The sequence below is a fragment of the Equus przewalskii genome, chromosome 4, assembly GCF_037783145.1.
Source record: "Equus przewalskii isolate Varuska chromosome 4, EquPr2, whole genome shotgun sequence".
Lineage (NCBI taxonomy): Eukaryota > Metazoa > Chordata > Mammalia > Perissodactyla > Equidae > Equus > Equus przewalskii.
In genome coordinates, this window is record NC_091834.1 from 45,441,365 (window position 1) to 45,463,870 (window position 22,506).

General features: G+C 34.3%; 1 protein-coding gene across 1 annotated transcript in view; it reads right to left on the reverse strand.

The window, feature by feature from the left end:
• Nucleotides 1–4,799: 4,799 nt before the first annotated feature.
• VWDE (von Willebrand factor D and EGF domains) overlaps nt 4,800–22,506 on the reverse strand; it is a 69,550-nt gene continuing 51,843 nt past the window's right edge. The window contains exons 21-31 of the mRNA XM_070615781.1: nt 19,596–20,165; nt 18,132–18,227; nt 17,955–18,050; nt 17,012–17,107; nt 16,375–16,470; nt 15,027–15,122; nt 11,433–11,528; nt 11,233–11,328; nt 10,357–10,452; nt 8,014–8,117; nt 4,800–5,143 (exon numbers count right to left, since the gene is read on the reverse strand). Of these exons, the coding sequence (XP_070471882.1) occupies nt 5,129–5,143; nt 8,014–8,117; nt 10,357–10,452; nt 11,233–11,328; nt 11,433–11,528; nt 15,027–15,122; nt 16,375–16,470; nt 17,012–17,107; nt 17,955–18,050; nt 18,132–18,227; nt 19,596–20,165 (1,457 nt within the window). The 3' untranslated portion in view covers nt 4,800–5,128. The remainder of the gene's footprint in view (nt 5,144–8,013; nt 8,118–10,356; nt 10,453–11,232; nt 11,329–11,432; nt 11,529–15,026; nt 15,123–16,374; nt 16,471–17,011; nt 17,108–17,954; nt 18,051–18,131; nt 18,228–19,595; nt 20,166–22,506) is intronic.

Sequence of the window (22,506 nt, forward strand, 5' to 3'; positions counted from 1 at the left end):
AAGTCTTCTTTTCAATATTTTGAATATTTGTTCCTTTCAAAATATTTTTGTCCAATAAGTTAACAAATTAAAATCTCTTATTTTGACATGCATAGCTTTCTTCTATCAACCCATAATGTGGATTGAAAAGATAAGGGGAAAGAGATACTCAAGTAGGATGCTTTATCGAAATTATTAAGTGGTCTTGAGTCATTAAAAGTCATTGAAAATTCTTGGCTTTTTTTTTTAAATGTGTGATACTATGCTGTTGAAATAAATAATAGGCCTTGGTTTCAGACAGATGTGCATCCAGATACAAGCACTGCAATATGTAAACAGCAAGACATAAACTAATTGGACTTTTCTGGTCTTTGGTGTCTTCATGTGTAAGGTGAGGATAGATTTCCTTATCTCTCAATAGTTTTGTGAGGTCTGAATAGTTGATAATAATTAAAATCCCTAGCATCATGCTCAATATATTTTAGTTTTCTTTCCTCAAATTAGCCTGATAATTTGATAATATAATTGATCTACTTCTAATCAAGAAAACACTTCTGATTCTCATAGTGTGCTACTGAATGCTTTATGAAAATAAAGTGGATGTTGATTGGAGACAGCATCATACCCAGTACTGCCCTTTGACAGACATATTTGTTCACATGAGTTTTAGTTTACTTGCATTAAAGAAATAGATTTTAAAAACCCCAAATACAAAAAACATCCCTTGACAACCATAGTCTGACTAGAATTATCATAATTTCTCAAGAATAGGAGCCCATTCTGGCCCAATTACTTACCTCAATTTCAGCATCACAGAAGTCTGGAAACCATGGCATCCTGGGAACTTCCTGTATTCAGATCTGTTGCATGCCCAACTCAGAACATGAACTTTCCCATAGCCTAACACACAGGCAGCTGCACCCACTGTATGGCTCTGCTGGCCCTGATCATGGCTGATTGCCCAGAGATGGACACTGGCTCAAGCCTACCTAATCCACTGACTGGTCATTACCCTCTGAGATTTTTCTAACTTAAGGCTTTTGAACTAAACGACACGTTTTCCAGCCAATGAGTGGCAGCTATAGGAACCGAAGGATTGCTGTGTAGATCTGATGGCCGCTTTGGACCTTGATGAAGATCAGCAAAGGACGGCAATGGGTGGAGAGAACCAGAAATTTACAGAGAAGACAAAAAGAGATCATCTATGCAGCTCCAAAAAAAGAAAAAGAGAGTCTCCTTTCTTGATTGCTTCCTGGTTCCCATTAAGCCCAGCTTCACATCTTGTCCTTGAGCTCTGTGAGATTTCTCTGCATCCTTTTAAAGAACCACCATTCTCATTGAGTTGAATCAAACTTAAACCTCAACTTGATGGCTCCCACCTGAGAGAAGGGAGGTGTTTTTCACCCATGTGAGCCGTTGGATAGAAAATGAAGGAAACAGAGCAGTTATCCACTCTTCAACACCAGAGACAGGTAGCATTCCCACATACTCGTCCACAGCAAACTTTGGATCACTCCAGGCCACTGTGACATGATGACTAGGGAATGTGCAGTGTCAAGGATCCTGTCCATTTTTCAACATCAAGAAAGAGTGATATGAGGAGGTCCTTGTGAAGCAAATTGAAAAGTGGGGAAAAACACCTGACAAGAACTAATCAACAGAGTCAATTTTTGCAGCCTGTTTTCAGGGATTAAGGGCTGAGTTCTATGAAAAATGGAAGGTATCTAGGAATAGGCTTTATAAGATGTTTCTTATTCAACATTAAATCTTAGGGATTTCAGCACAACTCTGTTTTACTGCTCTTTACACATATACCATTTCATCTACCTGATCAGACGAAGAAAATGTGTTTAAGACTTATGCAATCTTAAGACTGTCAGACTTTTTTCTATAAACAAGAATTAGGTTGATATTTTCAGTATCATTTGCAAACAGTGATTGAGAAAATATCAGCTGCAGGGCTATTCAGTGTCCATTATATAAGAATTAATTAATACATTCCACTGAGACCACCTATTTTGCTTTCTGTGTACAAACGGCTATATCTCTTTTATAAAAACAAAAAAGATAGAATCTTATAACTCTGCCTAATATTTATTTCTTATTTATAATTTATCCCATTGTAGATATGCAATACAATGTTTCTATTTTTAGGTTTTCTGTGTTTTTTTCTGTATTTAACACGTTATTTAATATGTACACCACTTCATCTCATTTTAGAAGTAACTGGTATGCATACCATAAAGAATAAATTAAGTGACATAAAAAAGCAAAATATTATATTAATTTGATTATTATAAATATGCATGGTTTAAACTCCAGCACATAAATACTTTAAAAACATTTACATAGTTATAATGGTGTTTATTAAATGGATATAATATATACAATATGTATACGTTTCTATTATGGGCTCCAAATATCCCCAAATATATCTAACCTGAAATTTAAAATTTTATTATGTATGTTGCAATTCAGATAAGTTTTATAATATGTGAATAAGATACGTTTATAATTCTATCAAAAAGATTATGATACTTTAATATTTTAGAAGGAAGACTACTAGGCATATTTTAAAGTTTAGAGAAGCTCTGTATTTTAAATAGAGGATCAAAGAAAGGATAGAATATTTGATAACTCAAACATTTCATTTAAATGTTAACATGAATAAATACAAAATAGCCAAGCATATTAAACAAAGTCTATGATCTGAATTCTTTTTGGAAAATGATTTAAAAGGTAAACATTGAAAATTACACATTTTAAAGTACTTTTGCTTACATTCTCAAACACTCATCTTCAAAGCATTTTTCAAACAGATTTTGGATAAAAATTTTTAAGTTAATAGATGTGAAAATATCACCAAGAAAAAAGAAAAAATCAAATTTCTTCTCCATAAATTTATCAAATTACTTGCTTTCTAAACTCACATTATGTTTCTAAAACATTACTTTCATTTGCATGAGTCATTAGCTTTCATAAGGAGTACTTTTATATAAAATCTGTAAACCATAGCATTTCTTCATTATCAGCATATATGGGTCCATTAAATCTATTATAAATGAATAATCTACTGATTAATATTTTAGTTGTAGCTTGGGATTCTTGGTGTGGATCTAGGAAATATTTATGAAAGATTTAAAGTATTGGTTGAGACATTTCAGAATAAATTCTTGAGCAATTATAATATTGTAACCATAAAAAGTATACACTGAAAATCAATTTAATAAGGCTATTGATAAAATTGCCATGCTGTGTACTGAGCAAAGGTGGCAAAGAGATGGGTATAAAAATTGTATAGATTTTCATTATATATATTTTTGTTGGAATTTCAGTTCCAATTATTAACTTTAAAAAAGTATTCATTTTTATCTAGAGTATTTTTTCTTTCTAATACTCATTCTCACAAGAGCTTAAAAATTTAAGTGCATACTAATTTTCAAAGGTTTATTTTGCATTTTATTTCTGTATTTTTGGTAATGAAATGAAACATAGTAAAACATTAAATTCTAAGTAATTCTTTAAAACAACCTTTCTTGCAGCAAACATAAAATGATTGGTTAAAATCTCTTTAATTCTGACATTGGATGCTATTACTTAAAAGATTCTTGTCAAAGTTAGCAATCATATTATTCTAATAATGTCTTATTTTATCTTACGGTTTAGACATGGCTTAGGAATGCTCACTCTATTTAAAAGAACAAAAGAGTTTTGTAAACTCATATAATTCAAAATATGTATGTTCACATTAAAATGTTTTTTGAAAGACAAATGAAAAGTTTGAGATCAAATATTAGACAGTAGGGTTTGGAAGATTTATAATTCTAGCTAACCTATAATTATTTGCATCTCTGAGACAAACCTCTCAAATATATATATTCCCTGTTGACATTACCCACTTCTCCAATAATTGATGTCATTTAATTTTGCTTTTATTAAGCTTCCACTTCTCTTTTGATATTGGTGGAAGGATGTGATCTTGTGATAGTTTCTCTCTAGCTTCTACACCAAAATAGATCACGGTACCGAAAGAATGGAAAGATGAAACAGACATTTTCAGGTTTTGTTTCCATATAAACACAATGACCAAGTAAATCTTTTAAAACCAAAATTTTAGTATGTCTTTCCTCTTGTTCAGAAAGGGTAGCAGAAGAAAGACTGGATGTGCAAAATAAACAGACAAAACTAAATATGGTGTTTCTATCGCTGAGAAGTGATGGCTTTATCTCTGGAATATAGTCCAAAGCAATAAAATGCAGAACTCCTATTATGTCTTGTGTCAGCTCACTGTTGTCACCTTGGCACCACTGTCACTTCATTCTAAGGCTGGTAACTACATTCTCCAGAATCCCTTTCTCTATGTGATTTTGGGTTAGAATTTGCCAGTGAGAAAAAGTTTTCTGAGAGTGAGAAGATGGAAATGAATAGGAAGTCATTATTTTTTTCAGAGGTATTTGCAGCTAGATACTTGGATAGCTGAAAGATTCACAGTGGTTTTCCAGCAAATTTTTGACAATAACCCACTTTGCCTGAGATAGTTGGTGGTAGTTTTTGAAGATTCTGAAGTATTGCAGCAGCTCCAGAAAAGCTTCTGAAAGGCCCCTGCTTGGTGCTTTAGGCTGATGTCTTCAGGCTCAATCTCTCTGACCTTCAGCAGCTGCTTTCCTGACCACCCCTCACTGCCCCCACCCCTACCCCTGGCTCTTCCAACAGTCCTGTGACCTCCCAATTCTACATTAAATACTTTATATCTGGATACATCAAGTGGCTTCTGTTTTGCTGATTGATCCCCGATGATAAAGACACCACCACAGCAAGGATTGGAAAAATATTCAGTTTATTAAATATTGTGAATGTCTGGAATATCAGATACATCATGTCAATATGTAAATATCAAATCACATTTCAAAGTCAAATTTAGATTACCTGGATTTCTTCTTTGCTTTTCTATAAAAATGCTGTTTTTCTATTTTCATTGTTCTATAACAATGACAGCTAAGACCACTCCATATTTTATTAGTTTCTTCAGTCTTTAAAATAGTTTTTAAGATGATGTTCAAATAAACTTCGAGTAGTTTACTTCAACTTTTTCTGAATAAAAATTTCCATTCTTAAGATATAGGCTTGTAATTCATATACTTGACATTACTCAATGGCGTTTTATCTGTAGTAGGAAGAGGAAAATAAAGTTTCAATAAATGTTAGAAAACCATTCCACCCTTACGCATTATTTGCTGCCTCCTTCCCTCTGACATGGTACATAAAGCTCTCTCAGTTCTATGCTTGCCACTAGAGTCTAAGTACTGCTTTTACAAAATTAGGACCTAATCAAGATCATATTTAAATATCAAAACAGTTGTGAGTGAATGGAGCTTGGATACTACCTGACTCCATCTTGGCAAACGGATACATTCAAGAAACATCCATCTTCAGTAAAACTGCATAAATTTTTTCTGATCCTTCAGGAAAAGACTGTTTCAATGCATTGCAACATTTCTCTCCAGTCTCTTTCCCCATCCTTTTCCCTCACCTCACTCTGTCCTATTCAGTGTAGCAACTCATCACAAACTTACATAGTATTTTCTATATACCAGGCACTGTTCTAGGTACTTCACATATATTAACATATTTAATCCCTATAAAAACCCTATGATTAGGTGTCCTTATTAGCCCCATGTTACAGATAAAGAAACAGGCTCAGAGGAGTTCAATACCTTGCCCAAGTTCACAGAGCCAACAAGTGGCAGGGCCAAAGTTAGCAGCTAGGCCGCAGGTTATGAAGCATCTCAAAGATTTTATTAACCCACTCTCCTTAGGACCTCCCTTGACCACTTCCCCTTTCTCTGTGTCTTTTGTTTCTAGCCAGGAATTCTCTTTTTTTGGCTTTTTTTTTTTTCCATTGAAATTCTAGCAATCCAATCAATATCCTCCATTTCTTTTTTTCACCCACTACCTCAGGGTGATCCAAGAAGGGCCAGGAGGTGATTTCGCCAGCCTGAACTCTCCTTTGGGAAGGGAGGTCAGAGGGGAGCCGGGAGCAGTTAGGGAGGGTTCTGTCAATACCATAAATGGTAGCTGGGTTTTTTCCTGCTAAAGCAAAATTTGGTTTTTTTACCCTATGTTTAGGAGCCAAAGAAATATCAAAAACGAATGAAATGGCACCAGTGAGCAACCGAACAAAGCTGGAGAGAGAAACGAAGTAAGGAACTTGGGAGAGCAGGTTAGAGCAAAGCAGGACATGTGGCCCTTGAACCAGTCTTTTCATTTTTGTTTTCCTTTTCCTTCCCCGTGATCTTCTGTTCTTTCTTTCCCTAATATGGTTCCAGAGGCAGCCTCTGAAGCAGCATTAATGGAGATGAAGGTGGTCTGCTATTGATCACATGAGGAAAGATTCAGATTAAAGAAACACATCAAAATGGAATACAGAGAAGTAACCAATTTAGTATGTCAGCAGAGTGGAAAGCTTTTGAGGTTATAGGGTTTTCTGTGGCATAAAAATCTCAAATAAAATAAAATAATATATATTTCAGCTACCTTCAAACCCAAAGAACTCAAGCTTTTATTTTTATTTTTTTCAACAATAGCTGATCAAATGAGTTCTCAATAACTTTTGTTTCAAACCATAGTACCATTATGATCTTGTTTTTTTCAAAACGGGGCCATATCCTTCCAGGATGAACACCAGTACTAGGAGAATATAAATACATCCACTTTGCCTTGAAGCCAGACTGATCCAGTATCACACTTCAAGAAGAAAATTCCTTATCATTTTTCAAATTATAGTGCTCCAGCATACTTTGATATTCATGACCCTTAGGCTTTTTGAAGTACTAAATAGCGTATAATTGGTTTTTAAGTTAAAACTAACACTGATTAAGTTTAAGAAATTTTTAAGTTTTGCTGCAATTTTTTGGTGATCATTAGAGCCACCCTGGTATGTGTAGGAATTAGGACTGAAAAAATGTCTCAGCCGTTGATATTCAGAAATTTAAGATTAAAGACCAAAAAAAATTCAGTTTAATCTTAGAGGCACCAGTATGATCACAGAAACTCTTTGAATAGATATTTATATAGCACTGGCTATATAGTGTAGTATATAGTAACTGCGGGACAATTTCAGAAACTCTAAGAAAGCTTCTGCTCTTCCTTTGGTTTCTTGATTTCTGAAATACAAATAAATCCTAATTCTAATGATGGCAAGAGTTTTTTTTATTGCTTTCCCTGGAATGGATTTTAATAGGGAGCAAATGAAGAGAAAGAACACTGTCAGGGAAAAGTATGAGGATAGACAAGGCTTTAGTGACACACGACCCACTAAAAATGTTTAGGCCCACCCCAAATCAATGAAGTAGTGATTCATTGATTTAAAAGTGGTGGATTGGGGGCTAGCCCAGTGGCGCAGCAGTTAAGTGCGCATGTTCTGCCTCGGCAGCCCGGGATTCGCCGGTTCGGATCCCGGGTGCAGACATGGCACCGCTTGCCAAGCCATGCTGTGGTGGGCATCCTACATATAAAGTAGAGGAAGATGGGCATGCATGTTAGTTCAGGGCCAGTCTTCCTCAGCGAAAAGAAGAGGATTGGCAGCAGTTAGCTCGGGGCTAATCTTCCTTAAAAAAAAAAACAAAAAAGTGGTGGATTATTTTTGAGAGGAGTGAGGGTGGCCTTTTGACCCAGTATTTAACCAAAATATAAATCAGTGGTGTCTTAAATCCATATCGTGGAATATTTGCTCTCTCTCAACTCCACTGCCATGAAATAACGCATTACATTTGACAGCTGTATCTGCACAATGAAATTATTTGTGTACATCAAAATTTTGAATAATAAGATAACTCTATAATGACACAGAAATGATTATTTTTAGTTTTAGTTTTTTAGTTTTAGAGGCAAATATAAATCCTTGTATATCTTTTTATTTTGGAAATAAAAGAAAATAAAACATTAACAGATAGGCATCAAATACCAAGTAGAGTATCTGAGTAGCTAGCAGATGTCAATATCTAATATTTATTTTCACTTTAAAATTTAAAATACCTGTATTTTCTTTTCACATTTGTCTCCAGAATATCCAGTGCGGCAAGAGCATACATTGGGAAATACACACCTGCCTCCATAAAGACACTTTTGATTGCAAATTGCTGCAATACACAAATTTTTACAATTACCATCTTTGATACAAATGCTTGTAACATATTCATTCTAGTGGTCTGAAGCTATTCAGTGACTCACCTACAAAAATAGGCATAAAAATCTATGAATGACCAGCTGCCCTCTTATCTTCCTGCAACCAGAGCATGCGAGTGCGCGCACACACTCACACACACATCAAAAAACAAAACACCCAAAACTCAAAACAACACTTTTACAATTTTTGTTTTCTTTAGAGAGGAGTTTCAAATCAGTAGCAGAAGATAGCGCTTAGATTATAATTTGCTTTTTAACAATTTAGCAAAAATTTAAAAGAGACAATTCAGTACTGGCCAGTATATGGAAAAACAGACAACTTTATATACTACCATTGGAAGTTTAATGTGAAACAACTCTTGGAAATTTTCTAAAGATTTTCACAGTCTGTACTAGGAATTTCTTCCTTAAAATCTCTCCCAATGAAATTTTTAAAAATCTATATCTATCTCACTATTTTTCAATATCTATCTATTTATCTATCATCCAATTATCTATCTATCTACCTATCATCTCTCTGTTTACCTACCCACATATACAGAGAAAACGCTGATAATACTTAAAATAGTAATAACTTGTAAATAACTAAAATATTCAACATAAGGGGAAAGGTCAAGTGATTTACAGAATTTATATTATAGAACTTAATGTATCATTTAAAGTTATGCTTTTAAGGACATGGAAAATGCTTTTAAGTAATATCAAATTAAAGTAAGCGTAATATAAAATTATATGCAACAGTTACATTTTTCATGGGAGAGGTATCTGCTTCAATAGCTGATATTGGAAGCTTGCATAATTCAAGAATAATATTCTCTTTGGTATAAATGCAACATCGAAGAGTTACGTTTTCATCACGGCTCTTGTGTGAGGTTAGGCAGGTTGTGTAATGCCCAAAGCTCGACAGCAAAGGAAGCACCATTCACATCACAGACATCACAGATCTGAATATTTACTACAACAGTTTTCCAGCAGATGGCAGCAACACTTCTTGTTCAAATAACAATGTCAATAGTTTCCAGACAGTTGGAAATAAAGCATTTTGAGGAAGGGGACTTTTAAAAATTCACATAAAAGTGCTGCAAGATGCAAAAACAGGGTGCACATCTTCAGGCTGTGTTCAGAGTACCTCAATCTACAATCATGGGAGCATATTTCCACATCAATGTGCTTTTAACATCTCCTCATTCTCTCTCGTGGTCCACAGAGAACTCTCTCCAGAACGAGTAGCCCAAATTGAGGTTCCTAGCTCTTTTTTCTAGATTTTACCATATCTAACTTCCAATCAGAATTATTTATTTTCAAGTACATATTTCTTATGTAAGTACTAGCACTTAATAAATTCTTTGGTAATATTTTCCTAAGATGAGAAATGTATAAATTATGATAGCAATTACTAATAAAATAAAGTTTAAGAGTTATGAAAATTATATGCAGAGTCTCTGATACATGGAAACAGTTTGGTTCATAAGACACTGAAAAGCAGGGCAGGTATTTTTAGTAAAAAAGGCATGGTCATGTTGCAACTGTGTAATTTCAGTTTACAGTACACTTGAACCACCAGTTTTGGAATTACATAATTATTGATCATTTGAAAATATTTTTGCGAGATTTCCAATTTTTCCCATTAAGTTAATCTTCGTTAATATTTTAACATTTTATTTCAGGTTTTCATAAATTTCCAAATTGTATAAAATTTGATTTTCCTCTGTACTCTGAGATCTCATCTTTGTAAAAATTTATGTCTAAAACCATATAAAAATATATTAAAATACCAAAATCTTAACAGAAATTAGTTCTATGTGGTGAAATTTGGACTGAATAATTTTTTAAAGCTTTTTCATATTTTCTATGATTTCCATGATAGATATATATTTATACTATGAAAGAATATTTAAGCTGTATATTAAAATCCTCTGTGGCTCACCTGAGGGAATTTCATTGGCAACCCACAGACCATAATTTGGAATTATCTATGTCATACAAAATATTAATATATTAAGCCATACTTTCTTCTTTTAAATGGATATAAAAATGGAGAAGATTTCCTTTTATTTCGAAAACCATTATTTTTAAATGGATCAGCATGCTGGAATTTTTCCCTGTGGATTTCTCCTAATGCTATACTTTGTTTAATAATGCTAACAGATGCAGGATCAGAACATACAGGAGAAAACAATCCTGTAGGCTTACGTATTTGACACTGCACTCCTTCCCATGAGGCAGGACAATGGCATACATTGGGAGCAATACATTCACCACCATTCTTACATTTCTGAAAGCAAATAGCTGCAAATAGAAATATAAACAAACTAAAAATTTAATTTACTTGTCAAATCCTATCATAAACCACAAAAATTTTCATTAAGGTAAAAAAAAGGCAAACAGTTAAAAATCAATGATTAAAGGATATTTTCCCTTAACATTTTATCAGGAACATTCTCCAATGTCACTACGTATTCTTGGAAAATGATTTTAATGGTTGTATAATATTCCACGGATTGAATGCATTGTGATTTAACTTTTCCCCAGCTGTTGGACATTTATGCTGCTTCTCACTTTTCACTCTAACAAATACACTATAATAGTATCATACAAATATAAAATAATACTATAATGCTGCTAATTTTAAATAACAATTGTATAAAAAGAAAAAAATGAAACATTTGAATGAGAGAGAGCTGCTATCATCTCAAAAACTGCCAGGTGTGAAAACAGTGGCACCCTACCTTGGGAGGTTCTGAAGCGGTTAGCCTGAGCTGGGGCCAAGAAATCAGTAATGTATTAAAACTTTCCCCTGACCCCTACTTAAGATTAGGAGATCAAGAGAAAGATGCGTCATTTATCCAGGAAACTGCAGCGGACCGACTGGAAAACACAGTATATCCTCTTCCTCTGAAAGAATGAGTTCAGAGGACCTCTGACATTTTACTCTTTCCATTTCAAAAAGATACCTCCCAAAGTAGGAACAAATAAGCAAAAATAAAAACAAACAAACAAAAACAAGGAAAAATCTGCTTTGTGTTCCCATAAGGACGCAGCTTTAGCATTTAACAGTATTCCTCTTACGTGTGCCACATTGTTTCCCAATCCAACCAGAAGGACAAGAGCAAATGTTTGGTGCCACACATTTTCCTCCATTCATGCACATGGGATCACAGATACCTTAAGGTAAAAGGATGAAATATCAGTACTTAAATAGCAATAGTTTTGCTATTTAACGTGTTCGCTTTACTTGTAGTTGGCAAATACATTTAGTGGTGTCTTACTTTTTTGGCATCTCCTACCAGTGTATCCTTCACGGCAGGTGCACACATTATTTCTCATGCAGTGGCCACCATTCTTACAGGGAGGGTGGCAGATAGCTGAAAGAACACATGGCAGCAGTCTGTGAATATTACATATTCCATTATTATATATTACATATTGCATCACGTGCTTGTTATCTATGGGGCCATAAGGCAGAGAAATGTGCTCTTGGAATAAAAGATCACAACTGCAAGTCATTAAAACTGTCCTTTCTAAATCATAAAATACAATGCTCATAGCTATAACCCGCTAGTGGGTTAGCACAATTTGAAATGTATTGGTGAAGTGTTCATGACGAATGGAGTCTTCGGTATTATGGTGCACATATTATGAACCTTATCTTCTGTTTCACCATACTTTGAAATAAAGAGTGAAATGGTCTGGGCAAAACCGAGAAAATAAGTCAAAACCTAACTCAAAATAAGAATGAATCTGTTCCTGTGGAAATTAGAAAAATCTCAACAATCTGTCACATGCTATTTAGAAGATACTTCTAAGTTAATGTCTGAAAACCCATGGAGGTCACGAAGGCAGCAATATATATTTGACTAACTCCTGTGAATTCTTGGCAAAAATCTTTTTAACAATAAATCCTTGGCATTTTTGGGAATATATATTGGATAATCTTGAATACACTGTACTAGTATCTTCTATGTATATGATTTTGTTCCATGGAATCCAGAAGTTAATATTTATCGCTCATGAGAGGATTATTATTGCTCTATGTTTCTTCCAGATATGACAATTAAATGCAGTTATTTAAAAAATAATAATACATAAGCAAACATGCCTGGAAATTTTTAAATTTAATTTTTCCCTAAATAATAATTAAGTGGATTTAAGTCTGTATTTTAAAAATGAATGTCAAATTAACTGGTTTCAGTAACAGAGCTGTTGCAGACTGACCCCTTTAGAACTAGATCCATCATTAATAACTGTTTTCTTTATTTCCAAATACTGTAAGGAAAATTCAACTGATTTCCAGTGGGTTTACAAATGAAAATAATGTAGCACTTTATGTAACAATATAACTGAATAATTTTAGCAAATGGATAATTTCTACTATTTTAGACTACTTTAGTTAGTTGAGTCTGCTTTCTCTGGCATTTTTTTTTTTTTTTAAAGATTGGCACCTGAGCTAAGACTGTTGCCAATCTTCTTTTTTTTCCTGCTTTTTCTCCCCAAATCCCCCCAGTACATAGATGTATATTTCAGTTGTGGGTCCCTCCAGCTGTGGCATGTGGGACACCGACTCAGTGTACCACTCGTCACTCATCAGTGGTGCCATGTCCGTGCCCAGGATCGGGACCAGTGAAACCCTGGGCCACCAAAGCGGAGCGCAGGAACTTAACCACTCAGGCCACAGGGCCAGCCCCTCCCTGGCATTTTTTATTGGTACTTTTTATAACAGGGAAAAGCTTTTACATTTTCTGCTTTCTAATCTTTATACAACTTAATATTATTTCTATTTATTAGGAAAAAATGTATTCTTTCCATTACAAAAACACCATAGGAAATAACTATGGTTAGAAATTTAAAACTAAAAAAAAAAAGAACAGAAGACCTATTTATAATGGGTAACCTTGCTATAATCAATATTCATCTACTCCACAAAACTTGAGTGTAGAGATAAATATTACATTTAGACAAAAAAGTATACATAATTAAAGTAACATGGAGAAACAGCATAAAACTTAGGCTTGGTCATGCTCACCCCTATTCCTAATTTTAGGAAAAGAAAGGTTAGGAGAAAAATCTACATTCACACATATATTTATGAGATTCTCTAGGCTTCAGATGGATCTTCCATCAAACTCCAAAGAGAGCCAAGTAATTCAGCCTCACTCTCCGTGTGGAATGGGCTCATGGCACTCAAGGGATGAAGGAAATTGGAAGATGCATTTAATCATCTCTCCAGCCTCACATTTAAAGCTTTGCTTATTAATAGAGTAGTTTAACTCTTTCATGATGTTTCTAGCTCAATTTTTCTCTTCCTATTTTGAAATCTTTTAGAACACAGTATATGTTCCCCATATTTACCTTTAATCATGTTCTGCCTAATTTATTCAATGGTCTTCCAAGTGTGTACATCTTCCCTTCCCATCATGTGAGCTCACATAAGGCTCACAAGGGGATGTGATCTAATAAGAACAAAGACTGTGTTTTTTTTCTTCTGCATCTTCTGTAGCATGTCTTAATGACAATAATACTATTACTTAATGCTACTAGCCATGTGCTATCTGTATGTGCAGGTGGTCCACTCTATGTCTCACCTGTGCCTCACAGCAACTGTCTAGTTCAAATTTGAAACTCAAGAAGTCTGCGGTCTGGGGACTTTAAGTACATTTTCAAAATCCATGCCGGCTAGGAAGTTGTAGAGACTGGTTAATTCCAAAACCTGCCAACATGACATATATTCAATAGATGATTTTTAGTTCAACTTAATAATTCAGAGATTTCACTCCTTTCCCAGTTAAACTGCTGACATAAATTTTAGAGGAGAACTTTTCTTACTATATCTTTCATCTACTGCAAATAGCATGAGAGACGTAAGCTTTCCGTTTTCCTCCTTACATTCTCCACTCAAAACTACACTATAACTCATAAACTTGGATTTAGACAGTCTCCTAGTTTGGAAGATTTTCCTTAACTTAGTCCTTACTTCTTTCCATTTCACAAACTGATTTCTTAGAGGAAACCTGATTTAGAGGAACTCTTTCCCTATGCCAATATATTTGGTATCAGAGTGATGATTTGTTCTCTGCCTCAATTGCAACCTAAGAATCCTAGCCAACCTCCAAACGAAAGAAATGGGATTAAATCAAAGTGTGACATGGCAGGGAAAGTACAGATTTTAGGATTTAAATTATGACATATTCTCACATGCTTTTACTAAAAATCTACACTATATTCTGCATAAACTCAAAAATATGAAGATGCAGAAAATACATTTTGAATTTCATTTATTGACATTAATTCATGACTATACTGTCAGCTCAGGAAGCGCCCATTATTCTGAAAAAACCTGTAGCATTAACTATATGAGGGAAAGTGTTAAAATAACAGGACATGAAGGGGAAAAATGAAGCATCTTTATGTCTCCATGTCACCTTGCATAGCGCCGTACATAGGTGGCTCCTCATAAATGCTTAATGAAACAAGTCGAGAGAGATCATGAGATAATAGTGACATTAGATTGACCACAAATCAAACATTTTTGCTGTGAAGACAATAAAAATGACACCATTCCATTACAATAGACTGAAAAGGAACTTTCCCTATTTGTTTCACACCTTAGTCCTACAAAACCGCACAATCACCAAGGTTGTGAGCCTAACATATGTTGAATAAATATAACCATTTTTCACAATAACTCTGATCTGTTTCTATGAAGTGGTCATGTGGTGGCTAAATCTGTAACATCTCAAGAAGAAAAATAGAGAAAAAAATAAATAGCATCTTCCCTTTTGAAACTCGTCTCTTTGTGTTTACTCAGAGCTCTGTTTATGTCTAACTTTCCCTTTGCCTTTTATTTATAAAGAAAGAATAATTACCATTCTGACACTGTGCACCGAAGAATCCATTTTGACAGAGGCAAGTGTTCGGCTTATTACAGGAACCACCATTGAGGCAAACGGGGTCACACAAGGCTAATGAACAGCAGGAGGGAGAAAGACCATAAAAGTTTTATTATTTAAAAAATGAAAGCGGCACAGAAGTACAAAATGGTGATACTGAAATATTTTATTTTTACTGCAAGTAAAACCCATAACCTATAATTAATTAGACTTTGCCAAACATAAGAGGAATGAAATAACTGGTTAATAGCTTTGAAAATCTGTTCATTAAGTTGACAAATAATACCAAGCTAAGAATATGGAGGCTACAACTGAATTCAGAATGCCCTTCTTAAGCTGAAAAAGTGATTGAAAGTTAGGAGAAGACATTTCAACAGCACGAACAGGATGGTCTGTAATCTGCTCAAATACATGTGGCCATATGTACCTCTTGAAGTCTCCTTCCCAGTTGGAATAGGAACACGGCACTCAGTCCTAGCACACTAAAAACATTCTTTGTTTCTGCTTCTTTATATTTGTTATACTTTGAAAGGCACCCCCAGCTCCATTTTTCAAGCCAGATTTTAACCATTCTTCAAGGTCTACCTCAAATACTATTTTCTTCCAAACTGCACTTTCCAGAATTTAATTTCTTTCTCCTCTGCTTCCAAGGAATTGTGTATTTATTACATTACTTATTAGAACCCAACTTGCATCATAGTCTTTTTTATAATTGCGTCCCATGTCTTCTTCATTAATGATATACTACTTGAAATGAGGGCAAAAATCAAATTGATCTCTGTTTGCCTTTGCATCATGCTTCACACATAGTTAGCAAGCTGGAAAGGCTGAGTTACATTTATGTTGAGAAAAGTTATTAGATCAAAAGGGATTGAACATAGAAAATTGCAAATGCTGCTGCCAAGGAAGTAAGTCTTATGCTGTGATAAATAAATGGGATAATGTGATGGTGTCCGCTTAACTCAGAATTGCTCGAATGTTTAATGAAATAGAATATCTGTGTTATAACAAAAAAAAACTTGAAAGGGATCTAAAAGATGCAACAGAGATATGTTTCTCTCTACCATAAGACAAGTAGATGAGGGAACTATAAAGGCAAAAAAAGAAAAAGTGTTGGGTTGGATAATGGTAAAGCTGAAACACACTCCGTGGTCCAGAATATGAATGAAGATGAAAGATAGGGTTTTAAAAGTCTGTCTGAAATAAAAACTTCATAGCAATCTTCTCAGACTAGTTTTATATTTTTGGGTGCAAGTCTTTAGGACATTGTGCATTTTAAATTCCTTTTAATTGACATAGTCATTGAAAATATTTCTGATTTTACCTGTGCTACAGGTGGGTCCATACCAGCCAGGCTTGCACAGGCAAACATCTGGTGTAAGACATTCACCTCCATTTTCACAGTGCCTGTTACAAACCACTAAGTTCACAGAATAAAAAGAAAAGGAAGGTAAATTAGGCTTGGAATTGGTCATATTATTGGCGGTTTCCTAGCTGGCTCATAACTGCCAATCACATTCTCTAATGAATAAAATCAGAGAGAAAGATAAAAATAATTTATCCTTTGGCATTAAATGGTCTCCAATTCTCACATTCAGAGATATATATATATATATATATATATATATATATTTGCTAATAGAGATGGGGAAAGTAGAAAATCATTGAGCTGAATGGTAAACAAGATTTGACTATCTGAGAAAATTGTCAGTTACTGATGAAAGTAATCATAGACATAATTAAACAAGGTAGATTTATATGCAAATCAACAAATTGGAATTGTTATCTCAAAGAAATGGTCATGGATAGAGTCAAGAAGAGAGTATGCAGAATGATAACCGTCGTAATAAATCATGAGTGTATGTTTTTTACTTAGGATTTGGGTTTATCTCAGCATTAGAGCCATCAACTATCCAAAAGAACAACTTCATTATATTAGACTGCAAGAGAGCTTTGCTTACTTGTTTCACATCTTGGTCCTACAAAACCATAAGGACAAGTGCAGAGATTGCCAGCCAAGCAGGTGCCACCATGTAGACAAGGTGGGCTGCAATGTTCTGCAAACACAGATTATGTTAGTAAGTCAGCTCTTAATTAAGAAAAAAGTCAGTTTACATTTATCAAGCACAGCCACAATGAAACTTTATTTTAAGAGTAATTTATAATAAACTCAGTTCTCTTTTACTATAAAATTTACTTCTGGGAGATTGACTATATGAATTCACACTCTGAGAACACTCACAAATTATCAGCATGTTTTGCTTTATAAAACTTTTGGTTACCTGGATGAAAATAATGATCTTAGTTTTCACCTGAAAAGTAAAACTTGGACTTATGCATTCCTGCCCTACAAATAGAACAATTTTATATTTCCATGATTATTTTCATATGCCATTAATATTGAATGTTTGCTAGTTCACTCTAAATTTACTTTAATTTGTTAATGTGCCTTGCCTTGTCATGAAAGCATTTAACATGGCTCTCAGTTTATTAATAATTAACGATTTCTTCTTGCTGTCTGATATCTTCTAATTATCAGTATTTAACACTTCCTTGGAACCACGTTTGACACGTCACTCAATAATCAGGAGTCCTTTGATTGACACTAAAATATTTATAGGGATATGGTACCTTATAACTAAATCTCAAAAAAGTATTTCTTTAGATAACTTTACCAAGGACAAATAAGCTTTTGCTCTTTGGGTCTCTGATTTTGAAAATTTAAGTTTTTAAACTCTTCAAATTATTTTTAATAGATGTTTAAAAACCTTAGACTCCATCACCAGCATTAATGAATATATATTAGTATATATACAGTAAAAGCTGAATTATCTTTAAAAAGGTTTCTAAGAGAGGATTGTTTTATTTTGGCTCTATTATTTGATTTTTAATTTGAATTATCACCTTCATCACAGGTTGCTCCACCACGCCCTGGGGGACATTCACAAACGTTAGGCTTAATGCATTTTCCATGGTTTTTGCAATCAGGATGACATAGAGCTGTATAAAATAAAGCTCATGGTTTAGAAATCTCAATTATCAATGAAATTCACTGTGCAAACTAATGAGTGCTGTACGTACCAGTTTGGCAGTTGGAACCAGCGTAACCAGTTTTACATTTGCATACGTTGGGGGCAACACACTCCCTGCTTTTTCCACATGGGTGTCTACAAATGGCTGCAAAAACCAAGGGAAAAAGGCTGAATTGTTGATACAGCATATACATGTTGCCTGTAGACTTAGTTATAATAAAAGTAAACCTCTCTGAAATTTGAAAATTTTGATATTGTTATCCACAATAACCACTACGTTTATCCATAAAATTATTTTTCCCTTATATTTGTTTTACTACTAGATTGGCTGAGGAAAATGATTAATAGAGTAAGAAAGAAGTACCATATGTGGTAATTATTCTGATAGCAAAACCTGATATCAGGGATGGCTTCTAACCACAAGTGGGATTACAGTCTTTTCCAGAGGGCAGATGTTTTGGCTACTTAATAATTAGGTAAATGTTGGTGAAGCCAGGGAACATCGGGATTTCAAAGAGCAAGATACCAGGAACACACCGTAAGCTTATAGGTTTGTATTCCTTAAGCTTCTCTAACAACCTGATATATTCTAACTGGTAAGCATTCAACACTTCCTGAGGCAAGTGAAATGCATGACATTGTTTTGTTTTATTTGTTAATAATAAGGAGTTTTATGTTATAAACATTTAAGTATTGAAGATTTACTACCATTAGTCCTACAGAAAAAAAGAAAAAACAAATTTCCTCTCTGTAATACTGAGAACAAAGGAACACTCCAACAGCTCTATGCTTAAGCTGGTCTCAAATAAATCAAAACACAAACCAAACAAAACAGTAAGAACAACACAAAATAGCTTCCATGTTGTCAAAGCCAGAAATTTGATTTGCATTAGAGAAAACAATGCTGATAATTGTGAAAAGAAGTAAACACTCTTTTCAAAATTAAAGTGATGCCCAACTTGTTTTCTTCTCAAGAGTTGGAGGAATTACAGAGAAATCTAATTTATGCAAATAAGGAAGTATGCCAGATTTAGTCATTTAAAGTGCTAAATACCCACTGTGAGCTAAAAAGAACCCAGACCACATTGTTATTTTCTTTCTCTAGCTGCTTAATGCCAGGAAAGTCCTCAACCCTCTAACTCTGCTTTCTCATCTGTAAAATGGGAAAAATAACACCCAACATCTGGAGTTCTTGTGGATTATGTGACATAACTGATAAAGAATTTTTCCACAGACCTTGGAACACAGTAGGTACTCAATAAATATATTTATAATATATATTATATAATTATAATACTATATAATATTAACATTATTTAAAAAAATCTCAGAAACACTAGTTTTTATGTTTTTTGAAATGTGAAGAGAAAACACACAAATAAATTGATAAATTGAATAGAAATGAGTGAAATAAATGGAATAAGCAGAAATTAATAAATAGAAAAGAATATTTTCTAAATTAAATGTAAACTACATAGTTTTCTTTATATCTTCTGAAGAGTTGCCATACTACCTCTGCAATTGATACCATCTCCGTAATACCCAAAGGGGCAGCGTCCACATCGGAAGTGACCATCTGTGGTTGGCACACAGGAAACACCAAGAAAGCAAGGTGATTCAGCACAAGTTGATAATTTGGTCAATCCAGGCTTTTCTGGCAAAATAGCGATTGCTCTAGTAACTGATGATGCAAACTCATTCTTATACTGTGTGTAACTTTGGGTAGACCTGTTAGTTGAAGAATTATACCCTCTTGCTTCTGTTTGGATGGTGCCCTGGATAACAGCCTTTACTTCACCATGGAAGCTGTTTAGCTTGGTGCGTAAAGAACTATGATTGTTCACAGGAACTTCCCACTCATCCAGGCTGAGATTTGTATTGAGGATATGATCCACATATTCAAAATCTGATATCTGATGGGAAATAGGCTTCTCTGAATTATTCATTTGAGTTGTAACTGATTTTAATGAGAAGAGTGCAATGTCGTTGGTTGTGTCCGAGAACTTTTTGATAGTAGCAGGACTATGGGTAAGGCTTGTACCAATTAGTGAATGCTCTGTTGATGATGGCTGAAATTTTATATCTAAAGTGCCAAAAAAGAAAAAAAAGTTAGTCAATAACATTTATTACTGTTTGGCTCTACCCACAGTATTTAACATTAAGTAATTCATCCCTTCATTTAATGTCTGTTAGATGTATAACACTATACTAGGAGCCCTGCAGTAATAAGTCATCACACAGTTCCCACCTCCAAGGAACTTATAATCTATTTGGATACACAAGATAAGACAGAAGGTTAAAGAGTATAAAAGTTAAAGAAAAATAACTAATAACTTTATTGAGTTAGAAATAGCCAACAAACATTTATTGACTACCTAATACACATCAGGTTCACAGCAAAGGAGAACACAGCCCCATCCTTGAGAAACTCGCTGTTGTCAAGGACACAGACTTGTGAGCAACTCAACACAGCAACTGTGATCACCGCTATAGGAGTGGCAGTCACAAAACCCATAGGAGCAAAGAGCGAACAACTAATTTCAGCTGGAAAGGGGAGGACAGAAACAAAATGCTTAGGTGAAAATTGTTTGGTAAGTTGGATAAATGCTATTTTGTATGAGAGGCAAAGAACTGTGGCTCCAATCATTTTACCCATGTGACAAAATGAGACTTTACTTCCCTATCTTTCTTGAATACTTAACTAGAAATTAAAACATGTTTGTGTGTCTTCTTTTTGAAGGGGGAGTTTCATCATTTTTTCTCTCTTCCAGGTACTTTATTTTCCTTATAACTCTTTTTTTTATTTCTTTGGTATGGAAAAGTCTAATTTTAGAGCATGGGCATACTTTAAGCAGTCACTAGACGTGTTTCCCTTTTACACTCTCTACCGCCAATGTAGGGTTTGATTTTACACCATTTTCATGCAACCCTCACAATATGAGACAAGAAAAAACCAAACCAAACTCAATCAAAATCAGAAAAAGACAGAAGACAACAAACTAAAAACAAAAGTAAAAAGTAATCCTTAACATAACTGACAAACAGAAGCAAGGGCAATGGAAGATTTTTGGTAATTTTGAGGACTTCATAAAACCCAGACATCACGTGGCTTCAGACTCAAACAAGAGTGAACCAAATATAGCCCCAACTAGAAATAAGAGCAAAGCAAGAAGCACAATTAAGTGTCAACAAATAGAAAGAGCAAGAGGCCCTGGCCCACCAGTTCTCAGAGGAACTGATTAAGGCCCTGCCTTAGAACATCCGGGGCAGGTCAGGCTCCCCTCCCCCAGGCGCTGTGCACTGAAGGACTGTTCCTTCTCGTCCCAAACTGCCTTATGTGAACCTCTCCCTAGGAGAGGTTTTGGTATTAGGATTGGAGGAAAAAGTGGAGAAGAATCGGAATTAATTCTAGATTCCTAAAAAAAATAGCAGAAGAAAGGAAGGAAGGACAATTTATTAGCACCCGAATATTAGTAAAATACATTGTTTTATTTTGAAATTTAACATAATGACCTTCATGTTCATATTACAGTACATATCAGAAATATCTAAAAAATTACAAATAGAAGAACTGTGAGTGGATATTTGCCTTACCAATATTAAGGTGTATTATAAAGCCAAACTAATCAAAGCAATGCATTACTGGCATAGGAAAAGACTGTTAGATTTAAAAAAACCATAATAACAAGCTCAGAAATATATCTCAATATATATGTGAATTTAATAAATAAAAAACATGGTATTTAGGAGCCAGCCCAGTGGTGTAGTGGTTAAGTTCACGAACTACGCTTCAGCAGCCTGGGGTTTGGAGGTTCAGATCCCAGGTGTGGGACTGTGCACAGCTTATCAAGCCATGCTGTAGCAGCGTCCCACATGCAAAATAGAGGAAGACTAGGACAGACATTAGCTCAGGGACAATCTTCCTCAAGGAAAAAAGAGTGAGATTGGCAACTGATGTTACCTCAGGGCCAAACTTCCTCACCAAAAAGAAAAAGGTATTTAAATTCAGTGTGAAAAGTGTGACTTATTTTGCAAATGATAATACATAATTATTTATTCATCTGGAAGAAAAATAATATTAGACCTCTAACTCATTTCATAAATTAATAAATTCCAGATGGATTAAAAACTAAATGGAAAATATAAAATAATAAACATCATATAAGATAATTTAAGACATCACATGCATAACATAGAAGTTGGGAGATCCTTGTCAATGGAAGCTATAAATAAAAGCTGTAAAAAAGATGCCTATATAAAATTTTAATATCCCTGCATAAAATGACAACATAGATTGAGGTAAGCCACATAAAAAAGATAAATTCAAGTACATGTTATGTAAAGGAAGATTGACCAGAATATAGAAAATATTCTTAAAAATCTACAAAAAGTCAAAGAAAAGTTATGAACAGACAATTAATAGA